Source organism: Hippopotamus amphibius, chromosome 2 (genome assembly GCF_030028045.1).
Source record: "Hippopotamus amphibius kiboko isolate mHipAmp2 chromosome 2, mHipAmp2.hap2, whole genome shotgun sequence".
NCBI classification, from domain to species: Eukaryota; Metazoa; Chordata; class Mammalia; order Artiodactyla; family Hippopotamidae; genus Hippopotamus; species Hippopotamus amphibius.
In genome coordinates, this window is record NC_080187.1 from 10,949,765 (window position 1) to 10,971,193 (window position 21,429).

A 21,429-nucleotide genomic window follows, 5' to 3' on the forward strand; every position below is an offset into this window, starting at 1 on the left:
GGAGCAGGTATCAAACTCGTGTCCCCTGCATTGGCAGGTGGAAGCTTAACCACTGCACCACCTAGGAAGTCCCTCTCATGATTTTGTGTATTTCTGCAGTGTCAGTTGTTACTTCTCCTTTTTCATTTCTAATTCTGTTGATTTGCGTCTTCTTTTTTTCCTGATGAGTCTGGCTAATGGTTTATCAATTTTGTTTATCTTCTCAAAGAACCAACTTTTAGTTTTATTGATCTTTGCTATTGTTTCCTTCCTTTTTCATTTATTTCTGATCTGATCTTTATGATTTCTTTCCTTCTGCTTACTTTGGGGTGTCTTTGTTCTTCTTTCTCTAATTGTTTTAGGTATAAGGTTACGTTGTTTATTCAGTATTTTTCTTCTTTCTTGAGGTAGGACTGTATTGCTATAAACTTCCCTCTTAGAACTGATTTTGCTGCGTCCCATAGGTTTTGGGTTGTTGTGTTTTCATTGTCATTTGTTTCTAGATTTTTTTGATTTCCTCTTTGATTTCTTTAGTGATTTCTTGGTTGTTTAATAGCTTATCGTTTAGCCTCCATGTTTTGTAATTTTTACAGTTTTTCTCCTGTAATTGATATCTAGTCTCATGGCTTTGTGGTCAGAGAAAATGCTTGATACGATTTCAGTTTTCTTGAATTTACCGAGGCTTGGTTTTTGATCCAAGTTGTGATCTATACTGGAAAATGTTCCGTGTGCACTTGAGAAGAAAGTGTATTTTGTAGTTTTTGGATGGAATGTCCTGTAAATATCAATTAGGTCGAGATGGTCAAATGTGTCATTTAAAGCTTGTGTGTCCTTATTTATTTTCTGTTTGGATGATCTGTCCATTTATGTAAGTGGGGTCTTAAAGTCTCCTACTATTATTGTGTTACTGTCAAATTCCCCTGTTATGGCTGTTAGCATTTGCCTTGTGTATTGAGGTGCTCCTGTGTTGGGTGCATAGATATTTACAGTTGTAATGTTCTTCTTGGATGGATCCCTTGATCATTATGCAGTGTCCTTCCTTATCTCTTGTAATAGTCTTTACTTTAAAGTCTAATTTGTCTGATATGAGTATTGCTACTCCAGCTTTCTTTTGACTTCCATTTGCATGGAATGTCTTTTTCCTTCCCTTTACTTTCAATCTATATGTGTCCCTTGGTCTGAAGTGGGTTTCTTGTAGGCAGCATATAGAAGGGTCTTGTTTTTGTGTCTGTTCAGCCAGTCTGTGTCTTTTGGTTGGAGCATTTAATCCATTTACATTTAAGGTGATTACTGACGCGTGTTCCTATTACCATTTTCTTAATTGTTTTGGGTTTGTTTTTGTAGGTCCTTTTATTCTCTTATATTTCCTGCTTAGAGAAGTTCCTTTAGCATTTCTTGTAGGTCTGGTTTGGTGGTGCTGAATTTTCTTAGCTGTTGCTTGTCTGTAAAGCTTTTGATTTCTCTGTCGCATCTGAATGAGATCCTTGCTGGGGAGAGTATTCTTGGTTGTAGGTTCTTCTCCTTCATCACTTTAAATATATCGTGCCACTCCCTTCTGGCTTGTAGAGTTTCTTCTGAGAAATCAGCTGTTAACCTTATGGGAGTTCCCTTGTATGTTATTTGTCATTTTTCCCTTGTTGCTTTTAATAACTTATCTCTGTCTTTAATTTTTGGCAATTTGACTACTATATGTCTTGGCGTGTTTCTCCTTGGATTTATCCTGCCTGGGACTCTCTGTGCTTCCTGCACTTGGGTAGCTATTTCCTTTCCCATGTTAGGGACGTTTTCAACTATAATCTCTTCCAATATTTTCTCGGGTCCTTTCTCTATCTCTTCTTCTTCTGGGACCCCTATAATGCGAATGTGGGTGCATTTAACGTTGTCCCAGAGGTCTCTTAGGCTGTCTTCAGTTCTTTTCATTCTTTTTCCTTTATTCTTTTCTGCATTAGTGATTATCACCACATTCTGTCTTCCAGGTCACTTATTTGCCCTTCTGCCTCAGTTAATCTGCTATTGGTTCCTTCTAGTGTATTGTTCATTTCAGTTATTGTGTTGCATATCTCTGTTTGTTTGTTCTTTAATTCTTCTAGGTTTTTGATAAACTCTTCTTGATCCAGTCTTTTTTCAAAGTCCTGGATCATGTTCACCATCATTATTCTGAATTCTTTTTCTGGAAGGGTGCCTATTTCCTCTTCATTTAGTTGTTTTTCTGGTGTTTTATCTCATCCCTTCATCTGGTACAAAGTCTTTTGCCTTTTCATTTTCTCTGTCTTTCTGTGGCTGTGATTTTCAGTTCCACAAGATGAAATACTGCTGATACTGCTTGATTCTGCTGTCTGCCCTCTTGTGGAGGAAGCTATCTAGGAGGCTCTTGGGTGCTTCTTGATGGGAGGGACTGATGGTGGGTAGGGCTGGGTGGGCGGAGCTCAGTAAAACTTTGATGTGATTTGGTGGGTGCGGCTCAGTGACACTTTAATCTGCTTGTCTGCCACTGGGTGGGGCTGTGTTCCCACCTTGTTTGCTATTTAGCCTGAGGCTACGCAGCACTCAAGCTTACAGGCTCTTTGGTAGGGCTAATGGGGGACTGTGGGAGGGCTCACGCCAATGAGCACTCCCCAGAACCCCTGCTGCCAGTGCCCCCGTCTCCTTGGTGAGCCACAGCTGCCTCCCATCTCTGCAGGCAACCCTCCAACACCAGCAGGTAGGTCTGGTTCAGTCTTCTATGGGGTCACTGCTCCTTCTCCCTGGGTCCTGGTAAGCATACTTTTTTGTGTGCCCTCCAAGAGTGGAGTCTCTGTTTCTCCCAGTCCTCTGGAGGTCCTGCAATCAAATCCTGCTAGCTTTCAAAGTCTGATTCTCTGGGGATTCCTCCTCCCATTGCTGGACCCGCAGATTAGGAAGCCTGACATGGGGCTTAGAACCCTCACTTTAGTGGGTGGACTTCTGTGGTATAACTGTTCTCCAGCTTATGAGTCACCTACCCAGCATTTATGGGATTTGATTTTAATGCAGTTGCGCCCTTCCTGCCATTTCATTGTGGCTTCTCCTTTGTCTCTGAATGTGGGGGTTTTTTTTTTTTTTTTTTTTGGTGAGTTCCAAAAAACTGGTCTTTCTGTCGATGATTGTTCAGCAGTTAGTTGTAATTTGGGTGCTCTTGCAAGAGGGAGTGAGCGCACGTCCTCCTACTCCACTTTCTTGATTCTCCCTAGCCAACCTATGTTTTATGACACAGGGTGTTTTCTCACAATTCTACAGTGCCTTCCGTGTGGGATTTAGAAATGTTAAACAATTGAATTGATGTCATGTGATTTCGCTGTCTAAAATCCTCTCCCTAGATATAAATTGCTCTGTTGACAATGAGAAAGGATTATTTCCAGTGAGTGGAGGAAGGATAGGATTAGATGAGGTCAGAGAATTAGGCCAGGACCTGATCATATAAGACTATATATAGGCCATGGATTTTATGTCATGTGCAAGAAGAAGTATTTAGAGTGTTCTGAGAAGAATTTTTAAAGACCCACCCCATCCCCACCCAACCATTACATTTTAGAATGGATTGGAAAATGGGTTGTAGGGAGCCTAGGAGAAGTAGGGAAACCATTAGCAGAATGAATTGTCATCCAAGTGAGAGATGATGGTAGTTTAAACAAGAGCTGGTAGTGGTAGAAATGGAAAGTAGGTCTATTTTGGAAGAAGAATGGTAGAGTTTGCTGATGGTATGGATGACATAGTATAAAAGAAAGTAAAAGGATTAAGAAATGATTCCTAGATTTTAGGCTTGAACAGTTAATGAATATTGGTTTCAGTTAGTAAGATGGGGACGATCACTCAAGAAACATGTTGATATAGGAGAGAGGAGTAGAAACTAGAATTATGTTTGCTTTGATAGTAGATGCCTATTAGAGAGCCAAATGGAATGTTAAATAGTTTAGATATAGAAGTCTGGTGCTCAAGGGAGGTTTTTGGTTAAAGATACACTTTGGGGAATTATCACAATATAGGTAGAAGGCCGAAGTCATCTAAAGAGAGACTATTGGTAGAAAAGAGTTCTAGGGACTAACCTTTGAGGATATGCCACCATTCAAGAGTTCCAAAGAGTACTCATTGAAAGAGACGGAGAAGGTAGGAAAGCCGGGAGAGTGGTATTGAAGAAGCCAAGGGAGGAAAGTGTTTCAAAAAGGAAAGAATTTTTCAGATGCTTGTCCAATTTCTTTCATTCATTCAGCAAACATTCTTGAGTACTTTTCACTTTATAAGACTCCATGGATAGGTCCAGCAGTGATCAGGACAGATAAAGTAGTCCACTCCCTCTCTAAAAATATATATAGAGAGAGAGAGAGAGAGAGTTTACATATATATTTTAAGGATTTCGGTGTGAAGCTAGATAGGGAGTTTGAGGGCCCATCTATATGCAGTTATGATATTTAAATTTCAGAAAGTTGCCTTGAACACTTTAACACTCACGATTCCACAGTATTCCCAATTTTTGCTACTAGAATGGAAAGTTTGGTATGCAAATTCATGTGATCCAGAATAGCAACATTATTATAGATACATAGGTCATTTAAAGGCTAAATGAAATGCAGCTATAATGTAGAGGTTACTTACAAGTTACTTTAATTCTCTTGTCCTCAGTTTCTCCATCTGTAAAGTAGGGATGAGGAACTAGTTTATTTCTAAAGCCTCCTCTGGTTCTGAAATTTAGTGACTCCATAATCCAGGACCAAGTAATCAAAAAAGTCACAAATAACTGAGATATGCAACAAACACATCAACCTTCAGTGTCTGTAATATCCTTATTGAAACCTTCAGTAGCCAGATCATCTTCTGATTGAGTGTCTGATGATGGAAGCACAGGATTTTGACAGTTGGAAACTACACTAATGAAAGTCCCTGGGAGTCTCTTTGGAATAAACCCAAAGACAATTTTATATATACACACTTCCATAAAGGAGATTTTGCCAATTCTGGTTTAATGGTTTGATATAATTGCACTATGTGTATTTCACTTCTCTGATAGAAGCCTTTAAATTAAACTCAAATTCACTGAAGATATTTCAAAAAAGAGCTTTAGCTCTTTGATAGAGAAAAAACTATAATCATAATAAAATACAACTACATTTGTTGATTCACATCTTCAAGTGCTCTACAAATCTTTTACATATTTTAATCTCCTCATTCTCACAACAGTCTTGTAAGATGAATATTTTTGTCTTCATAGACGAAGAAACTGAAGAACTTAGAGAGGTTGTCACATAGCTAAAATAGTGACTAACTGGGATGCACAGCTGGGGTTGCTTTTGACCTTATAATAACAGTAAAAATAAACAAACAAAAAGACTTAAAGGGCAGTTTACTGCAAAGGCTTAATAAGTAAATTTTTGGTTCTCTAACTTAAGCAGCGATATCCAAAACCAAAAATAAATGTAGAGGGGAGCAATCAGGCACCAAGGAAAGCCACGTATGAGTGACTGTAGATGTTTTTCTGCACCTGACTGGCAGGCAAACCCAGTAGGCCCAGGCATGAGTTAGAAGTTCACTCAGGTGATTTACCACCTTTCTTCACAGGTACGCTGAATTTTAGAATATATGGGGCACTTTCTCATGTATTCCTATTTAGTCCTCATAGGAACTTTTCAGAGAGAATCACTATCCTCATTTTACTGATAGCTATCCTGAGATAAAATGGTGATGATATAATGATAGTAATAATAATATCACATTTATTGAGCATTTACTCTGTGCCAGGAGCTTCACATATATGGTTTCCTCTAAGCACTAAGTATGTTACATGTATGAATTCAGTCCTCACAGCAACTTTGTAAGTACTGTTGTTGCCTTCATTTTACAAATGAGGGGACTGAGGCCATACATTTAGTAAATGTAAAAGCTGAGATATGAATCCAGACAGAGATTTGACTTCATAGCTCATCCTCTTAATCACTATACTTGTAATCATTTCACAAGTCATTTTTTCAAATCATTATGCTGTGTATACTTCAACTTATACAGTACTGTATGTCAATTATGTCTCAATAAAATTGGGGAAAATTATAGACATAAAAATATAACAAATATATTTTTGATATTTAAAAAATCACTATATTTACTGTTACTTTTTGGTATTAAAGAGCTTGCAGTCTGAGATCATAAGCCTAGCTTAATCCTTCCTCACCAATTTTGTATAAAAGCTGGAAGTACAGATGTGGAATGTGGGTTGTAGGCTTCTATTGAAGACCCAAAGCTAGGAGGGAAAGCTCATATCATCTTAATAGGCAGGAACATGAGGGTGACTCAGACAAGTAAATAAAGTCTTTTATTTGGCACCAAGTCCCAGTTTATAGGATGTGAATGCGGCAGCTTAGCAGCAAAACATGAAAGAAGACAGATTTGAATTACTATATACTCAGGACTGATCAATAATATTAATCCATTATCTTTTATGCAGTCATCTAGTATATACTGTCACAAATACATTACAGCCACCATAAAGGTGATGAACCCAATTTGCATTCATTAAAAATATAGTATACAGGTCCATGGTTAGGACTCCGAGCTCTCAGATTCAACCCCGAGTCAGGGAACTAAGATCCCACAACCTGCACGATGCAGCCAAAAAAAAAAAAAAAAATATATATATATATATATATATATATATATATAAAGGGGAGTAGGGAAAATAGACCCTGTCTGTTATATACTCAGCAGTCCATACTAGATTGTGAGCATCGTATCTTCATATGATCCTTGCAAGCAGGAACATGTCCAGAGGAGAAGACAGATGACCAGTGTGATAAAGGATGAGAAATCATATACTGTGTAAGTCAGTTTTGGGGACTAAGGATATTAAACTCAGAAGGCTGAAAATTCTTGGTGGAAATAGGGAAGGGAGCAGGCTGGTTCAGGTTTGGCAGTGTCTACAGATTGAATTAAGATCAGTGTGGTTTTTTTGGTTTTTGTTGTTGTTTGGGGTTTTTTTTGGCCGCTCCTCACGGCTTGTGGGCTCTTAGTTCCCTGACCAGGGATCAAATCTGGGGCCCTGCAGTGAAAGCGCCAAATCCTAACTTCTGGACTGCCAGGGAATTCCCATGGTCAGTATATGGTTTTTGTTGTTTATTTGTTTGTTTTAAAATTAATTTATTTATTGGCTGCGTTGGATCTTCGTTGCTGCATGCAGGCTTTCTCTAGTGGTAGCAAGTAGGGGCTACTCTTTGTTGTGGTGTGTGGGCTCATTGTGCTGTCTTCTCTTGTGAAGCACAGGCTCTAGGCGAGCAGGCTTCAGTAGTTGCGGCACATGGGCTCAATAGTTGTGGCACATGGGCTTAGTTGCTCTGCGGCATGTGGTATCTGCCTGGGGCAGGGACCGAACCTGTGTCCCCTGCACTAGCAGGCAGATTCTTAACCACTGCGCCACCTAGGGAGTCCCAAGAGCAGTATGTTTTTATTAGAGGAAGCCATATTTAAGCTTCAGGAGTCATAGTAACTACTCTCAATCCTTGTGAATTCATGTGGTATAGCACCTCTGCTTCACTTCATCCCCAGCCCACCACTGTCACATAGATGAGCAGCTTCTGCTTTTCTAGAACAAGGCCATCATACTGGTCACATTCACGGTTCCAGAGACACAGAGGAGTCCTCCAATATTTATTTAGTGAATAAATGTCAAGATATGATTTGAAGCAAGACATAATAATTATTGAATAGTGAATCAGTATCTACTTTATACTTCCAAATTCAAAAATACTTATTTGTTTAGTGCTATAATGCATGGATCCAAGAATTAATGATATATCTGTATACTTATTTTTTTTTTCAGAGAACACTCCTTAGACTCAACAAACTCTTTTTTCTCGCAAAATGAACAAGGAATCCTTAAACATTGCCATTAACAGTCCACATAGGACAAACCACAAATTTGCCGGGTTTTTTCTCCATATGGAAAACCTGAATTTGCATGAATATGAAAACTGTTATCATTGCAAATTGAAACTTGATTCCTAATTCAAAGATTCCTACATATAAGAGACTGGAAGGAACTAGGGACTTTGGTCTGAAATTTTGTGTTCTTACTCCCACCTGTTAAATGATGGAGTAATATTTTCCAAGAATTCACTTCCTGTGGCATTCAGTTAATTGTAATTTGTGAACCACTTCATCTGTGTTTCCAGGCCCAAGCAGTTAATGGTGGTAACATTGTCTTTTTCCCATCTTTTATTCAGTGACCTGTAAGGATAATTCCCAAACATTCAGTTAATACCAGTCTTGTAAATTCCTTACTTGTTTTCATTCAACTGATGTCATTTTTTGGAAATGTCTTCTGTGGAACTCCATGTGTGGCCGCTGGAAATGGATTTTTATAGTGGTATGTGTAGAGGAGGAAGAGTATATTAGTAGAGGAGAAATCCTATGATTTTTACTTATTTCTGTTTAAATTCTATATTCACAAATGAAATTTTGAGGGTACCTGTTGCCAATATCATTTCTGTCACACCACCTGAGGCCTTCATTTCAGGTAGTGGCAACCTATAAAACTGAGTGCAGTCAATACTTAGTGCAGCTGATCAAGAAGTTAGAACCAGTAATCCAGTTGAAACAGATCCCCTTTGTTTTTGATTCCTTTTAGCCAGCCAGGTTCTAGATTGCCTGAGTTGTCAGTATAAGTTTGGTCTAGTGAGCAGCTGTACTCTCCATTTCCTAAATCTAGCCTTCATCACAGTCTGAAAAGCAGGTATTGATAAAAATCAGTTTCCAAATGTAAATTGCGTAACCTGAGCCCTTGGAATGGGTAAAATGCTCTTTGTGGGGTTGGGGAGGTATTTTTGTAACAGCAGGTCTGAGTGGAGGTATGAGAGTAAGAGGCATTTTGATAACAGGGTTTGGTCTGCATCTAAGGAAGTCAAAGTAGAATCAGTTGCTAATATGAAGGTACTTAGTGCTCACTCACAGCATGGTAAGAATACATTAATTAACACACATTTTGTTGTGACTCCAGTTGTTTCTTTGGTTTTTTTTTTTTTTTTACAAAAATGGAAGCAGTGGCACTGAGCCTCAATGTTGATACATACTATCCTTCTCTTCCTGTACCCCACCCCCATAGGAGGTAGTTTGGTATAATAGGAAGTCTGTCTTTGGAAAAGTACTAAGGTTGAGATTCAGATCCATCACTGACTAGATATGTGACGTTGGGTAAATCACTTTCCTTTTTTGACCCTAGGCATGTACCTTTATCTTTTTGTTAATAAAATCAAAATGCATAAGAAAAATTAAAATGTTTAATCTTTTTACATTTCATTTCATTAGTTTTTATTTTAAAAGTATGTCTGAATTACTTTTTTTCTCCTGTTAAAAGGCTTTGTCCTTATGTTTATCTTCTTTAAATGCATATGAATTTCTCCTAGTTAAAAAAAAATAAACATCTGCTTAAATCCATTGCTTCTTACTGAAGTGTTTCTCTATCACTCTTTTTGTTTTAATTTATTGGCTGTGTTGGGTCTTTGTTGCTGCACACAGGCTTTCTCTAGTTGCAGAGAGTGGGGCTACTCTTTGCAGTGTGTGGGCTTCTCATTGTGGTGGCTTCTCTTGTTGCAGAGCATGGACTCTAGGCGCTCGGGCTTCAGTAGTTGTGGCACATGGTCTCAATAGTTGTGGTTTACGGGCTCTAGAGCACAGGCTCGGTAGTTGTGGTGCATGGGCTTAGTTGCTCTGCAGTATGTGGGATCTTCCCAGACTAGGGCTGGAACCCATGTCCCGTGCACTGGCAGGTGGATTCTTAACCACTGCGCCACCAAGGAAGCCCCTCTTTATCACTCTTGAATGGAGTGATAATAATAAAATACTACTTATTTTATTTGTTTACCACTCACCTATTTATTTTATTTATATTTTACATCTTTATTGGAATATAATTGCTTTACATTATTGTGTTAGTTTCTTCTGTACAACAAAGTGAATCAGCTATATGTATACCTATATCCTACATCTCCTCCCTCTTGAGCCTCCCTCCCACCCTCTCTATCCCACCCCTTTAGGTCTTCACAAAGCATCAAGCTGATCTCCCTGTGCTCTGTAGCAGCTTCCCACTGGCTGTTTTACACTTGTTAGTGTATATATGTCAGTGCTACTCTCCTACTACGTCCTACTTTCCCCTACCCCCAGTATCCTGAAGTTCATTCTCTACATCTGCATCTCTATTCCTACCACTAAGTTCATCAGTACCATTTTTCTAGATTCCGTATATATGCATTAGTAAATGGTAATTGTTTTTCTGACTTACTTCACTCTATATGACAGACTCTAGGTTCATCCACCTACTACAAACAACTCAATTTCGTTCCTTTTTATGGCTGAGTAATATTCCATTGTATATGTGTGCCACATCTTTATCCATCCGTCTATGGACATTTAGATTTTTTTTTATTTTATTCTTATTTTTTGGCTGCCTTAGGCCTTTGTTGCTGCACGCAGGCTTTCTCTAGTTGTGGCAAGCAGGGGCTACTCTTCATTGCGGTGAGCAGGCTACTCAGTACAGTGGCTTCTCCTGTTGTGGAAGTTGGGCTCTAGGTGCGTGAGCTTCAGTAGTTGCAGCACATAGGCTCAGTAGTTGTGGCACATGGGCTCTAGGGCGAATGGGCTTCAGTAGTTGTGGCTTGCTGGCTCTAGAGCGCAGGCTCAGTTGTTGTGGCGCATGGGCTTAATTGCTCTGCAGCATGTGGGATCTTCCCAGACCAGGGATTGAACCTGTGTCCCCTTGGATTCTTAACCACTGCGCCACCAGGGAAGTCCCACCACTCACCTGTTTTTAACAGAATCTGATTTTTGTTCTGAGCAGTTCACTGAAACTTCTCACCAGTGACCTTTGAGCCTTCTCTTTCTTTCTTTCTTTTTTTTTTAATAAATTTATTTTTATTGGTTGTGTTGGGTCTTCATTGCTGCATACAGGCTTTCTCTAGTTGTGGTGAGAGGGGGCTACTCTTCATTGTGGTGCATGGGCTTCTTATTGTGGTGACCTCTCTTGTTGTGGGCTCTAGGTGTGTAGGCTTCAGTAGTTGCGGCCCATGGGCTCAGTAGTTGTGCCTTATGGGCTCTAAAGCACAGGCTCAATAGTTGTGGCACACGGGCTTAGTTGCTCCGCGGCATGTGGGATCTTCCTGGGGCAAGGATTGAACCCATGTCCCCTGCATTAGCAGGCGTATTCTTAACCACTGCGCCACCTAGGAAGTCCCGAGCCTTTTCTTATTCCTCACACTTTTTGACCTGCCTTGTATTTGACAGTGCTCATCTTCTTTGTGAAAACCTTTTTTGTCCTATATCTTTCTTACAATTTTGAATTTATATTCAGTAGGATAAAATCTATTGCACTCTTCTAAACTAGCTTTCTAGACTTATCTCTCACCATTCCTCTATAACAGTGGTCCCCAACCTTTTAGGCACCAGGGGCTGGTTTTGTGGAAGACAATTTTTCCATGGACCGGGGGCAGGGGAGGAGGTATGGTTTTGGGATGATTCGAGCACATTACATTTATTATGCACTTTATTTCTATTATCATTATATCAGCTCCACCTCAGATCATCAGGCATTAGATCCCAGAGGTTGGGGACCCCTGCTTTGTAATACTCTCTACTTGACTATAGTATCCTATGCAGTTCTTTCAAACACACCTTACATTTGTTTTCCTTCATTTTGATATTGCTGTTGTCATTTCCCTTAAGTGCCCTGCTATCTTTTGTTTTCAGCTTTTTTTATTGTGAAATATAAAAATACATAAAACAAATTTACAGCCCAATGAGTTAATATTAAACAAGCATCACCCAAGTCAAGAAATAGAATGTTGATAGAATCCAAAAGCTTCTCTGCACCCCAGCACTCTCTTCACTGTCTCTTTCCCCTCTATTGCTTGTTTGTTATTGTTGTTGCTGTTGTTGTTTTAACTTATTTAATATACATGGAGTCCTACAGTATGCATTCTTTTTTTTCCTGGTTTCTTTTATGCAACATTGTACTAGTCATCTGTGTTGTTGCAGTAGTTCAAATATCTTTACTGTTGTAAAGTATTACATTGTATGAATTTCACTATTTATGTATAGTAGGTTGATGAATATATGGTAATTTTTAATTTGGGACTTTTGTAAAGCATGCTATTGTGAACATCCTTGAATTTGTCTCCTAATAACATGTGCATATGTTTCTGTTGGGTATATACCTGGCAATGGGTCATAAGATAGGTATATCTTCAACTCTAATAATGACATAGTTTTCTGCAGTTGTTGTACCAATAAACGCTTCTACCAATGGCATATGAAAGTTATTAGTTTTTCCAAATTGCTTCCATAGCTTGAAGTCATTTTTAATTTTTAGCCATTCTAATGGATATGTAATAGTGTATCACTATGGTTTTAATTTGCATGTCCTTGATTACTAATAGTTTTGATCAATAAACTTTTCATAAGTTTATTGATTATGTGGATAGCCTCCTTTGTGAAATGCCTGTTCAGGTCTCTTGCCCAGTTTTCTACTGGGTTGCTTTTTTCTTATTGATACATAGGAATTTTATATATTTTGAATGTGAGCTCTCTGTAGGTTGTGTGTATTGCATATGTCTTCTTTCACACTGTGGCTTGTGTTATCACTCTCCTGAAGTTCTGCATTTTAATGTAGTCCAATGTTATTAATGTTTTCCTTTATGTTAGTGCTTTTTATGGCCTGTTTCAAAAATCTCTTCCTATCCCAAGATCATGAAGATATTCTTATTATCTTCTGAGTGTTATTTTGCTTTTGATATTTGGGTCTGCTATCTACTTGAAATTAAATATTTTGCATGGTTTGAGGTAGGATCAAGTTTCTTTTTTTTTCCATATTAGATATCCAATTGTCCCAACATTGTTCATTGAAAAGAATTGTATTTTCCTCACTGCTCTGCAGTGCGGCTCATAAATATCCATATATTAAGGTTCTCCATTCAGTTCCTTTGGTCTGTTTGTCTACCTGTGAGCCAGTAAAACATATATTAATTACTCTAGCTTATCAATGAATATTGATATATGGTAGATCAAGTCATCTTATTTTTTTTAAGTATTTGTGCTATTTTTATTCTTTTGCATTTCCATATACATTTTAGAATTAGCTCATCAGGTTATACACACACACACACACACACACACACACACACACACACACAGAGTTAGGATTTTGAATGGAATTTGACTGAATCTGTAGCTCTTTACAGTGATAACTCTTCCAATCTATGATCATAGTATACCTCTTCTTTTACCGAAATCTTCTTCAATTTCTCTTAGAAATATTTTACATTAAATAAGTGTATTAAAATTTTTCCATAGAAATTTTATGTATCTTTATTAGATTGCATCCTAGGTATTTTATACTTTTTTGATGCTAATGTAAATGGCATCTTTTGAAATTTCATTTCTGTTTGTGGCTGGGATAGAAATATAGTTTTTTTATATTTCTTATTTTACTGTGCTGACTAGAACATCCAGTACAGTGTTGAATGAAGGTATTGATAATGGGCCATCATTGTCTTCCAATCTCAAAAGGAAAGGTTTTTTAAAACATTTCACCAGTAAGCATGATATTTGGTATAGGTTTCTTTAGATAATCTTTATCATATTAAGCAAGTTTTTTTCCTGTTCATAATTTGCTAAGAGCTTAGTAATAATAATAATTTGAATTCTACCTAATGGCCTTTTCTCTTTTTTTGTATTAAAGTACTGTTTATTGCTTTTTTAATTTTTAAAAATTTTTTTAAATTTATTGCTTTTAAGATGGATTTTTTTAACAAAATGTTTTCTGTTATGTTTGATAAGTTACAAGTTTTCTAATCTTACAGTAAATCTATCTTTCATAACAGTAGCCCAACTGACGTTTCTTGTATTTACTATGTATTAGGAATTGTATTAAGCAGTATAGTATAATGTGAAAGGTCTCAGATCCTGATGCAAGATTGTCTACTTAGAATCCTGGCTCTGCTGCCTACTAGATAGCTAGGTCCTGTTGGGGACCTGGGGCATATTTCTTATCCTATGTATGTCCCGGTCTTTTTCATCTACAAAATGGGGATAATAGAGTTGTGAGGAATGAGTGAATTATTATATGGGACACATATAGAACAGAACTTGTTACATAATAAGCACCAGGTACATGTTAGCTGTTGTCATTATATGCCTATAATCATTTATTCCCTAGCAACTGCATGAGGTGAGTACTCTGTTTTACAGTTGATAGCGATACTTAAGAGAACTGAGTCGTGTGTCCACAGTTAACAAAGTTAGGACGTGGCAGAGCTGGAATTCATACCCAGTGTGTCTTAACCACTAAAACAGCATGTTTTAAACTTTTTACACTTTGATCCATAGTACATTGTGATCCATTGCACATGTGTAAACACAGACATAAAATGCATGCACTTTAAAGCAAGGTTTCACAATATTTTACCCTTACTACATGTGATGCATTTTGATATTTTCTTTCATTTCTTCCAAAAATGCTAGTTGTGATGCTGTGGGTTTTGACTTACAATTTCGAAAACACTGCACTAAGCCATACCATTTATTCATTTATTGTTCGTTCATTCATTCATTCATTCAATAAAATGAGCTTCTTCTCTGCAGCAGTCATGGTACCAGATGTTATTGTTAATGTTTTTGATTGAAATGTAACCTGCAGTATAATCTTGGTAAGGTGTAACTAAGGGGTCCTGCCACTTTTATAAAACAAGAACCTCAGATTGATGACCGGATTTATTTATAAATATCTTTGTACTCACTGCTTTTTGTTCCTGCTAAAAGATATAGAAATGGGAACGTAATTTGTTTGAGCAGGTGCGTGTCACTGGTACCCTGAGGAGACGTCCTAGGGCTCTTACCTGGCTCAGATTGTTATTAGTCTTGTAAGCCGGCCATGTCAGCTGCTTGCTTCATCACTTTCATTATTTCCTTAGAACTGCCTCTGAAGGTTAATCTGTGTCCGTAAGAGACAGTAACCGAGCTCTGCATTGGCCCTTCTCTCTCTACACAGGAGTGTTAATGTGTGAAGAAATGAAATTGATATAACATGACAGTTCCTGTTACCTGCACTAGAATAATTTCTGATTGAAAATAAATTCTTAAGATTGTTGAAACACTGTAGCAAAGGCAAGCATGTTACCTCTCTTTCTAATAATGACCATGTGTGGTTACATTTATTTTTCATGAGTAACCAGCAAGCCTCCTTGAGAACATTTTGCAGGAAAAAAAAAGTTGTGTGCAGATAGATCATGACTGTTTTACATATAGAGGGGTAGGACATAACTTGATATTATATCTGTGGATATTTCTGGGTAACTCATCTTGATAGTCTTGCTGGAACTTAGTAAACTATAATGGCTATTTTAGAAATGAATGAGATTGTTTCAAGGAAAACCCAAGTTAGAGGTTTCTAGCGCCAAAATTAAGGCATTGCTTTATATGCCAGCTGTTTCTTCTGCTTATACCCTTCTCTACTTTCACTTGTCTAACTAGTAGTTATACTTCAGAACTCACCTCTAGGAAATCTGTTATTTATTACCTTACCCTGCCACCAGACTGACTGAATACTCCTCCTTTGTGCTAGTGGAATTTTTAACGTTTTTAAGTTAAAAAAAAGAAGTCAACAATATTATCTAGTACTTTAGAGTTTATAAAGCTGTTTCATTCTAATACAGACCATGAGGAAGCTAGAGCTCCATGTCATTTATAGGTAATCTGTTAATTCACTGATTCTCACAACAGTTACTTGAGGAAGGTAGTATGATCCACGTTTTATAGACAAGAAACTGAGGTACCTCTGGAGAGGATATAAAACTTTCCAAAGTCACACAGCTACCAATTCGTAGAGCCTAGATTCGAGTCTAAGGATTTTGACTCTAGAGACCAAGTTCTTAATCTCTATGTTCTCTTGCCTCTGCTCAGATTATTTTGTAGAGCTGACAGTTGTCTCTTTCCTTTCCATCTTTGAGATGAGACTTACCTTGCTGTGGGCCCCCGAGCTCAACTCTGCCTCCCACTTAAGCCTGTTGGCTTGACTGCTAGGCAAATCTGTTTACCTAATTCTAATCTTCTCAATTAAAGTTTAAAGTTCTTAAAAACTGTCTTAGTTTTCACCCTCCTCTCTTGTCTCACTCTTGGGAAGGGGAGGAAGAGAGGAAGATTCCAACAGTTTTTACTTTAACGTTTGATTTTTTCCCCCTTTATTCATCAATTTTCAGAATACTGAATTGGTGTCCTACCACCTCCAGTGGTTAACTAGTGAGGTTTCTCTTTTTAACGTTATTATGAACTCATTGATTTTTATATTTGAAGTATTTTAATCCATTGCCATCATTATTCTTTTTGATACATACTGTGCTTCACTTTAGGCCAGAGGGAGGCTTTTATGTTGCTCCTTGTATCCTTTTGACATGACCCCATTATTGTCTTGGGTAGTACAAGACTCATCTTGTGTATATTCTGCCTGAAACCTGAAATCAACCCATTTCTCTTAGGAGTCCTGGCTCCAGTTCATAGGAAATGGTATTTTAGAGTACTGTCTGAGCCCTTCTACCTTCTAGTATTCCTAATCAAGACAAACATTCAGTTTCTCTGATAAATTAGTAAGAGTCTTCTCTTTCCTAAATGATTTTTTAACCCATTGCTATTTTTGTAGATAGCAAACTGCCTTGTTCAGAGTTTCAAATACCTATCATTTTTAAAACCCTCAGGTTTTCATCAACAACTGTCTCTTATCTTATTGAGCACTACAGTTACCAAGAGCCATAGTCTCTACTTTGTTTTTGTTGCTGTTGTTGTTATATTTGTTTAATTGAAGTATAGTTGATTTACAATATTAGTTTCAAGTATACAACATAGTGATTCAATATTTTTGTGGATTATACTCCATTTAAAATATAAAATATTGGCTGTGTTCCCATAGTCATTACTTTGAAGCACTTATTTGCCTAATTTTTCTTCCCATTATATTTTCAGGCAGACTAACACAGATTAAGAACATTGAATTAGAAGATTGAGTGCTGAATGGTTGTGAACATCTCCTTTGTGTTAGGCTCACTAGTCAAAGAATACCGTAGATGTAATGAATCTGAAATTTCAGTGAGGCATATAACAGTTGTTCATGATATCTTTATGTATAAGATAGAGAAATGCAGACCAGACTAGGTTGTCTGGCCTAATTAAAAGACAAAACTAGTTGAATAACTGTTTCCAGTTGGTTAACTTGATTGTCAGATTGAGAAGGGGATCCAACAGCTTGCCTGAGAACACACTCTGTTGAATATTGTTTTAAGGATGCAAAGGAAAATGATCTAATATTGACCATACATGGAGAAAAGAAGGAGGAGGGAGAAATAACTAATATACTGGGTAGCAGGACTAGATCCCCAAAGAGTTGCATAGACCAGAATGACATATAGAATTTCTTACATAAAGATAAGATTGATCAAAAGGCAAATGTAAAGTCCTACCCTTGGATTCAAGAAATCCTACCCTTCTCGGGCTTCCTAGGTGGCGCAGTGGTTAAGAATCCGCCTGCCAATGAAGGGGACATGGGTTCGATCCCTGCTTCAGGAAGATCCCACATGCCATGGAGCAACTAAGCCCCTGCACGACAACTATTGAGCCTGCGCTTCACAGCCAATGAGCCACAACTATTGAGCCCATGTGCCGCAACTACTAAAGCCCATGCGCCTAGAGCCCGTGCTCCACAAGAGAAGCCACAGCAATGAGAAGCCTGCGCACCACAACAGAGTAGCCCCCACTCACTGCAACTAAAGAAAGCCCATGCACAGCAACAAAGACCCAAGACAGCCAGTCAATCAATCAATTAATAAGTTTATAAAAAAAAAAGAAATCCTACCCTTCCCCAGAATGTAATAAGAAAGGACATGGGTTAATGGTATATGTGATAAATGCTTCAGGGTTTAGCTGTCTGTGAACCAGATGTGAATTAATTGTAGGGGGAGATTGGAAATACAGCAGTCTCAGAATCAGGTCTTGAATTCTAGTTTCAGTTCCACTCCTGACTGTATAACCAATTAAATTTCCTTACCTCTTTAAGCTTCATTTTTTACCATTATAAAATGTGTAGCATTTTTATAGCATAGCATTGGTAATTATAAAATACTGTGTTTACTGGTGTTGATTGCTGCAGATACATAAACAAAGCTAATTGAGTCTTAAATTAAGAAAAACAAACCATTCATTTCTGGATAAGTTCCGGATACTTTGTTTTATGAGAAATTTTGGTAGTATGTGATACTATAGAAATGGGTGAAGAAAAGTTCACAGTTAGGAATGCCATTTATCTTTAAATCTCTGAATGGTTGGTATATGAACTCTGCTAGGTTATACATTTATTTTTTGCCCTTTAGCACATAACTCAGGGCAATGAGGAAAGCTTCAGGTTAATAGACTTTGGCTCAATGTAAGGAAAAACTTTTGAACCATTAAAACTATCTAAAATGGAATGAACGGAATGAAGTACCTTATTGGGTCACTGGAGATGTGCAAGTAGAGTGTGGGGCAACCCCTTGTCTTGGAATATTGTAGAGGGAATTCATGCCTCAAGTAAAGGTCTGTTCAAGCCAATTTCTAAGGCCCTTTCTAATTCTAAGATTCCTGATTCTATAATATGGGGATAAGGATACCTCTCACAGTCATTGTGGTGAATAAATAAGACAGTACATGTAAAAACTTGAACATTGCATGGTACACGATTGGTACTCACCGATTTTCTTTGCCATATCTGTAAGATAAAAATAATCCTTGCCCTGGTCTTGATACAAGTGAGATAATGAATGTAAACATGCTTTAAATACCCTTCAAGTCCTTTATAAGAATAGGAGGTGCAAGCGAAAGAAACCATAAACAAGACAAGAAGGCAACCCTCAGAATGGGAGAAAATACTTGCCAGTGAAGCAACAAAGGATTAATCTCCAAAATATACAAGCAGCTCATGCAGCTTAATACCAAAAAAGCAAATAACCCAATCCACAAATGGGCGGAAGATCTAAAGAGACATTTCTCCAAAGAAGGCATACAGATGGCCAACAAACACATGAAAAGATGCTCAACATCACTAATCATTCGAGAAATGCAAGTCAAAGCCACAATGAGGTATCACCTCACACCAGTCAGAATGGCCATCATCTAAAAATCTAGAAACAGTAAATGTTGGAGAGGGTGTGGAGAAAAGGGAACTCTCCTGCACTGTTGGTGGGAATGTCAGTTGGTACAGCCACTATGGAAAACAGTTTGGAGGTCCCTTAAAAAACTAAAAATAGAACTTCCATATGATCCAGTAATCCCACTCCTGGGCATATACCCAGAGAAAACCATAATCCAAAAAGAAACATGTACCATAATGTTCATTGCAGCACTGTTTACAATAGGCAGGACATGGAAGCAACCTAAATGCCCATCAACAGATGAATGGATAAAGAAGATGTGGCACATATATACAATGGAATATTACTCAGCCATAAAAAGGAATGAGATGGAGCTATATGTAATGAGGTGGATAGACCTGGAGTCTGTCATAGAGAGTGAAGTAAGCCAGAAAGAGAAAAACAAATACTGTATGCTAACTCATGTATATGGAATCTTAAAAAAAAAAAAAATGGTACTGATGAACCCAGTGATAGGGCAAGAATAAGGATGCAGATGCAGAGAATGGACTGGAGGACACGGGGTTGAGTGGGGCGGGGGGTGAAGGGGAAGCTGGGACAAAGTGATAGAGTAGCATAGACATATATATACACTACCAACTGTAAAATAGATAGCAGTCAAAGATACCTTCTGACTTGGATGCTGGTCCAAGTGATGATGAAACTCAGAGGGAGGAACATGAGTTCTTTTTTCAGTTAGGCTACGTTTGTGGTGTCTACAGGTAGATGTAGGAGTCTGTTCCTACAACAAAGGTTTTAAAGATGCCACCTCTTCGCTAGTTAGCCTGGAGAGGGTAATGTTCTGGATCTATCCAGGGTTGCTTATTTTTAGAACTGCAGGCTTAAAGCCATTATTTCCACTGTGTTCTAACTTGCAAATGTTCAGTTTCTGTTCCAGATGACCGGGCTGAACAACGAACCTGTCTCATTTGTGGGGACCGCGCCACAGGCTTGCATTATGGAATCATCTCCTGTGAGGGCTGCAAAGGGTTTTTCAAGCGGAGCATTTGCAACAAGCGGGTATATCGGTGCAGTCGTGACAAGAACTGTGTCATGTCTCGGAAGCAGAGGAACAGATGCCAGTACTGCCGCCTGCTCAAATGCCTCCAGATGGGGATGAACCGGAAGGGTGAGTGGTGCTTGCGGCTCTACTACCCACCCTTCACCCATCACTTAATCTTTAGTCTTAGCTATTAAGCCGTGGAGTTATTCATTTCCCAAGCCTGCACTATATGCTAGGCCTTGTACTGTAAATTCACACCCCCAAAATGCATGTGCCTACAGGGATCTCCCAGGTTAGGCGGGGAAAGGACTGGTGAGGTGTTAAGGATCCTGTGAGAATGAATGCATGGGCTCCATGTGGCAGGACCCCAGCTAACAATCCGGCCCTAACTAGGATTAATATACTCCACTAGTTCTTTTTTCAGGGCATGATGAAAGGAAGGTAGGAATTTTATATGAAAAGGCAGGAAGGCAGTAGGTCCCCTGACTGGGTTATCATTTTGTTTGGTAGAATCATGGCGTACTCAGGTTGGGCATGCCCAGAAATCTGCATCCAGATTGGTGAAGAATTTGGATTTATTGGGAAGTTTTCCAAGAGCCATTAGCCTAAGATGACATGAATAAACCAGTATTCTAAAAGGATTAATCCATAGGGGAGATCTGAAGAATGGATTGGGGTGCGGGAAGCAGAAAAACCACCTAGGAAGTTTTTAGAAGAGTCCAGAAGAAAGGTATGAAGGATCTGAAGGAGAGGATGGGAGAGTAATGGCACAGATGGGGAGATGTGGGAGAAGTTCACCTGATAGGAGTTGGAGACATACTGAGTATTGGGCAGTACCAGAGGTTGAAGCTAAAGATTCAAATTAATAGTAAATTAATTAATAAAAGAATGGGGCAAAATGTTGACTTTGGTAGGTGCTGAATTTGAAGTACTGGAGAAGGACACACGTAGATGTCCACTAGGTAGGGAAGTTGGATATATAAGTTGGATTAGAACTGAGGTGAGAAGTCCTGCCTACAAGTAGAAGTTTGTAGAGCTGTTCGCATAGAGGTGGTAAAGTTTTGTTAGTGGGTAGAAATCACCCAAAGATAGAACTTGGCTACAGAAGAGAAAGAGGGCCAATGTCAGAACTCTAGGAGTATTCTTATGGAGGATGGAGAGTGGTACGGTGTAGTTCAGTAAAAGAATAGAGGCTCAGGAGGCACAGACTAGCTCTGTGACCTTGGGCAGTTTGCTTTATGTCTCCGATGCTCAATA

At 38.4% G+C, this 21,429-nt stretch overlaps 1 protein-coding gene across 5 annotated transcripts in view; it reads left to right on the forward strand.

The window, feature by feature from the left end:
- NR6A1 (nuclear receptor subfamily 6 group A member 1) overlaps window positions 1-21,429 on the forward strand; it is a 211,928-nt gene that overhangs the window by 155,750 nt on the left and 34,749 nt on the right. For all 5 annotated transcript variants that reach the window (XR_009051296.1, XM_057721369.1, XM_057721370.1 and 2 more), the window contains one exon: window positions 20,056-20,298. Coding sequence is in view for 4 of the 5 variants with exons in the window: in XM_057721369.1 (XP_057577352.1) it covers window positions 20,056-20,298 (243 nt within the window). In the remaining variant the exon portion in view is untranslated. The remainder of the gene's footprint in view (window positions 1-20,055; window positions 20,299-21,429) is intronic.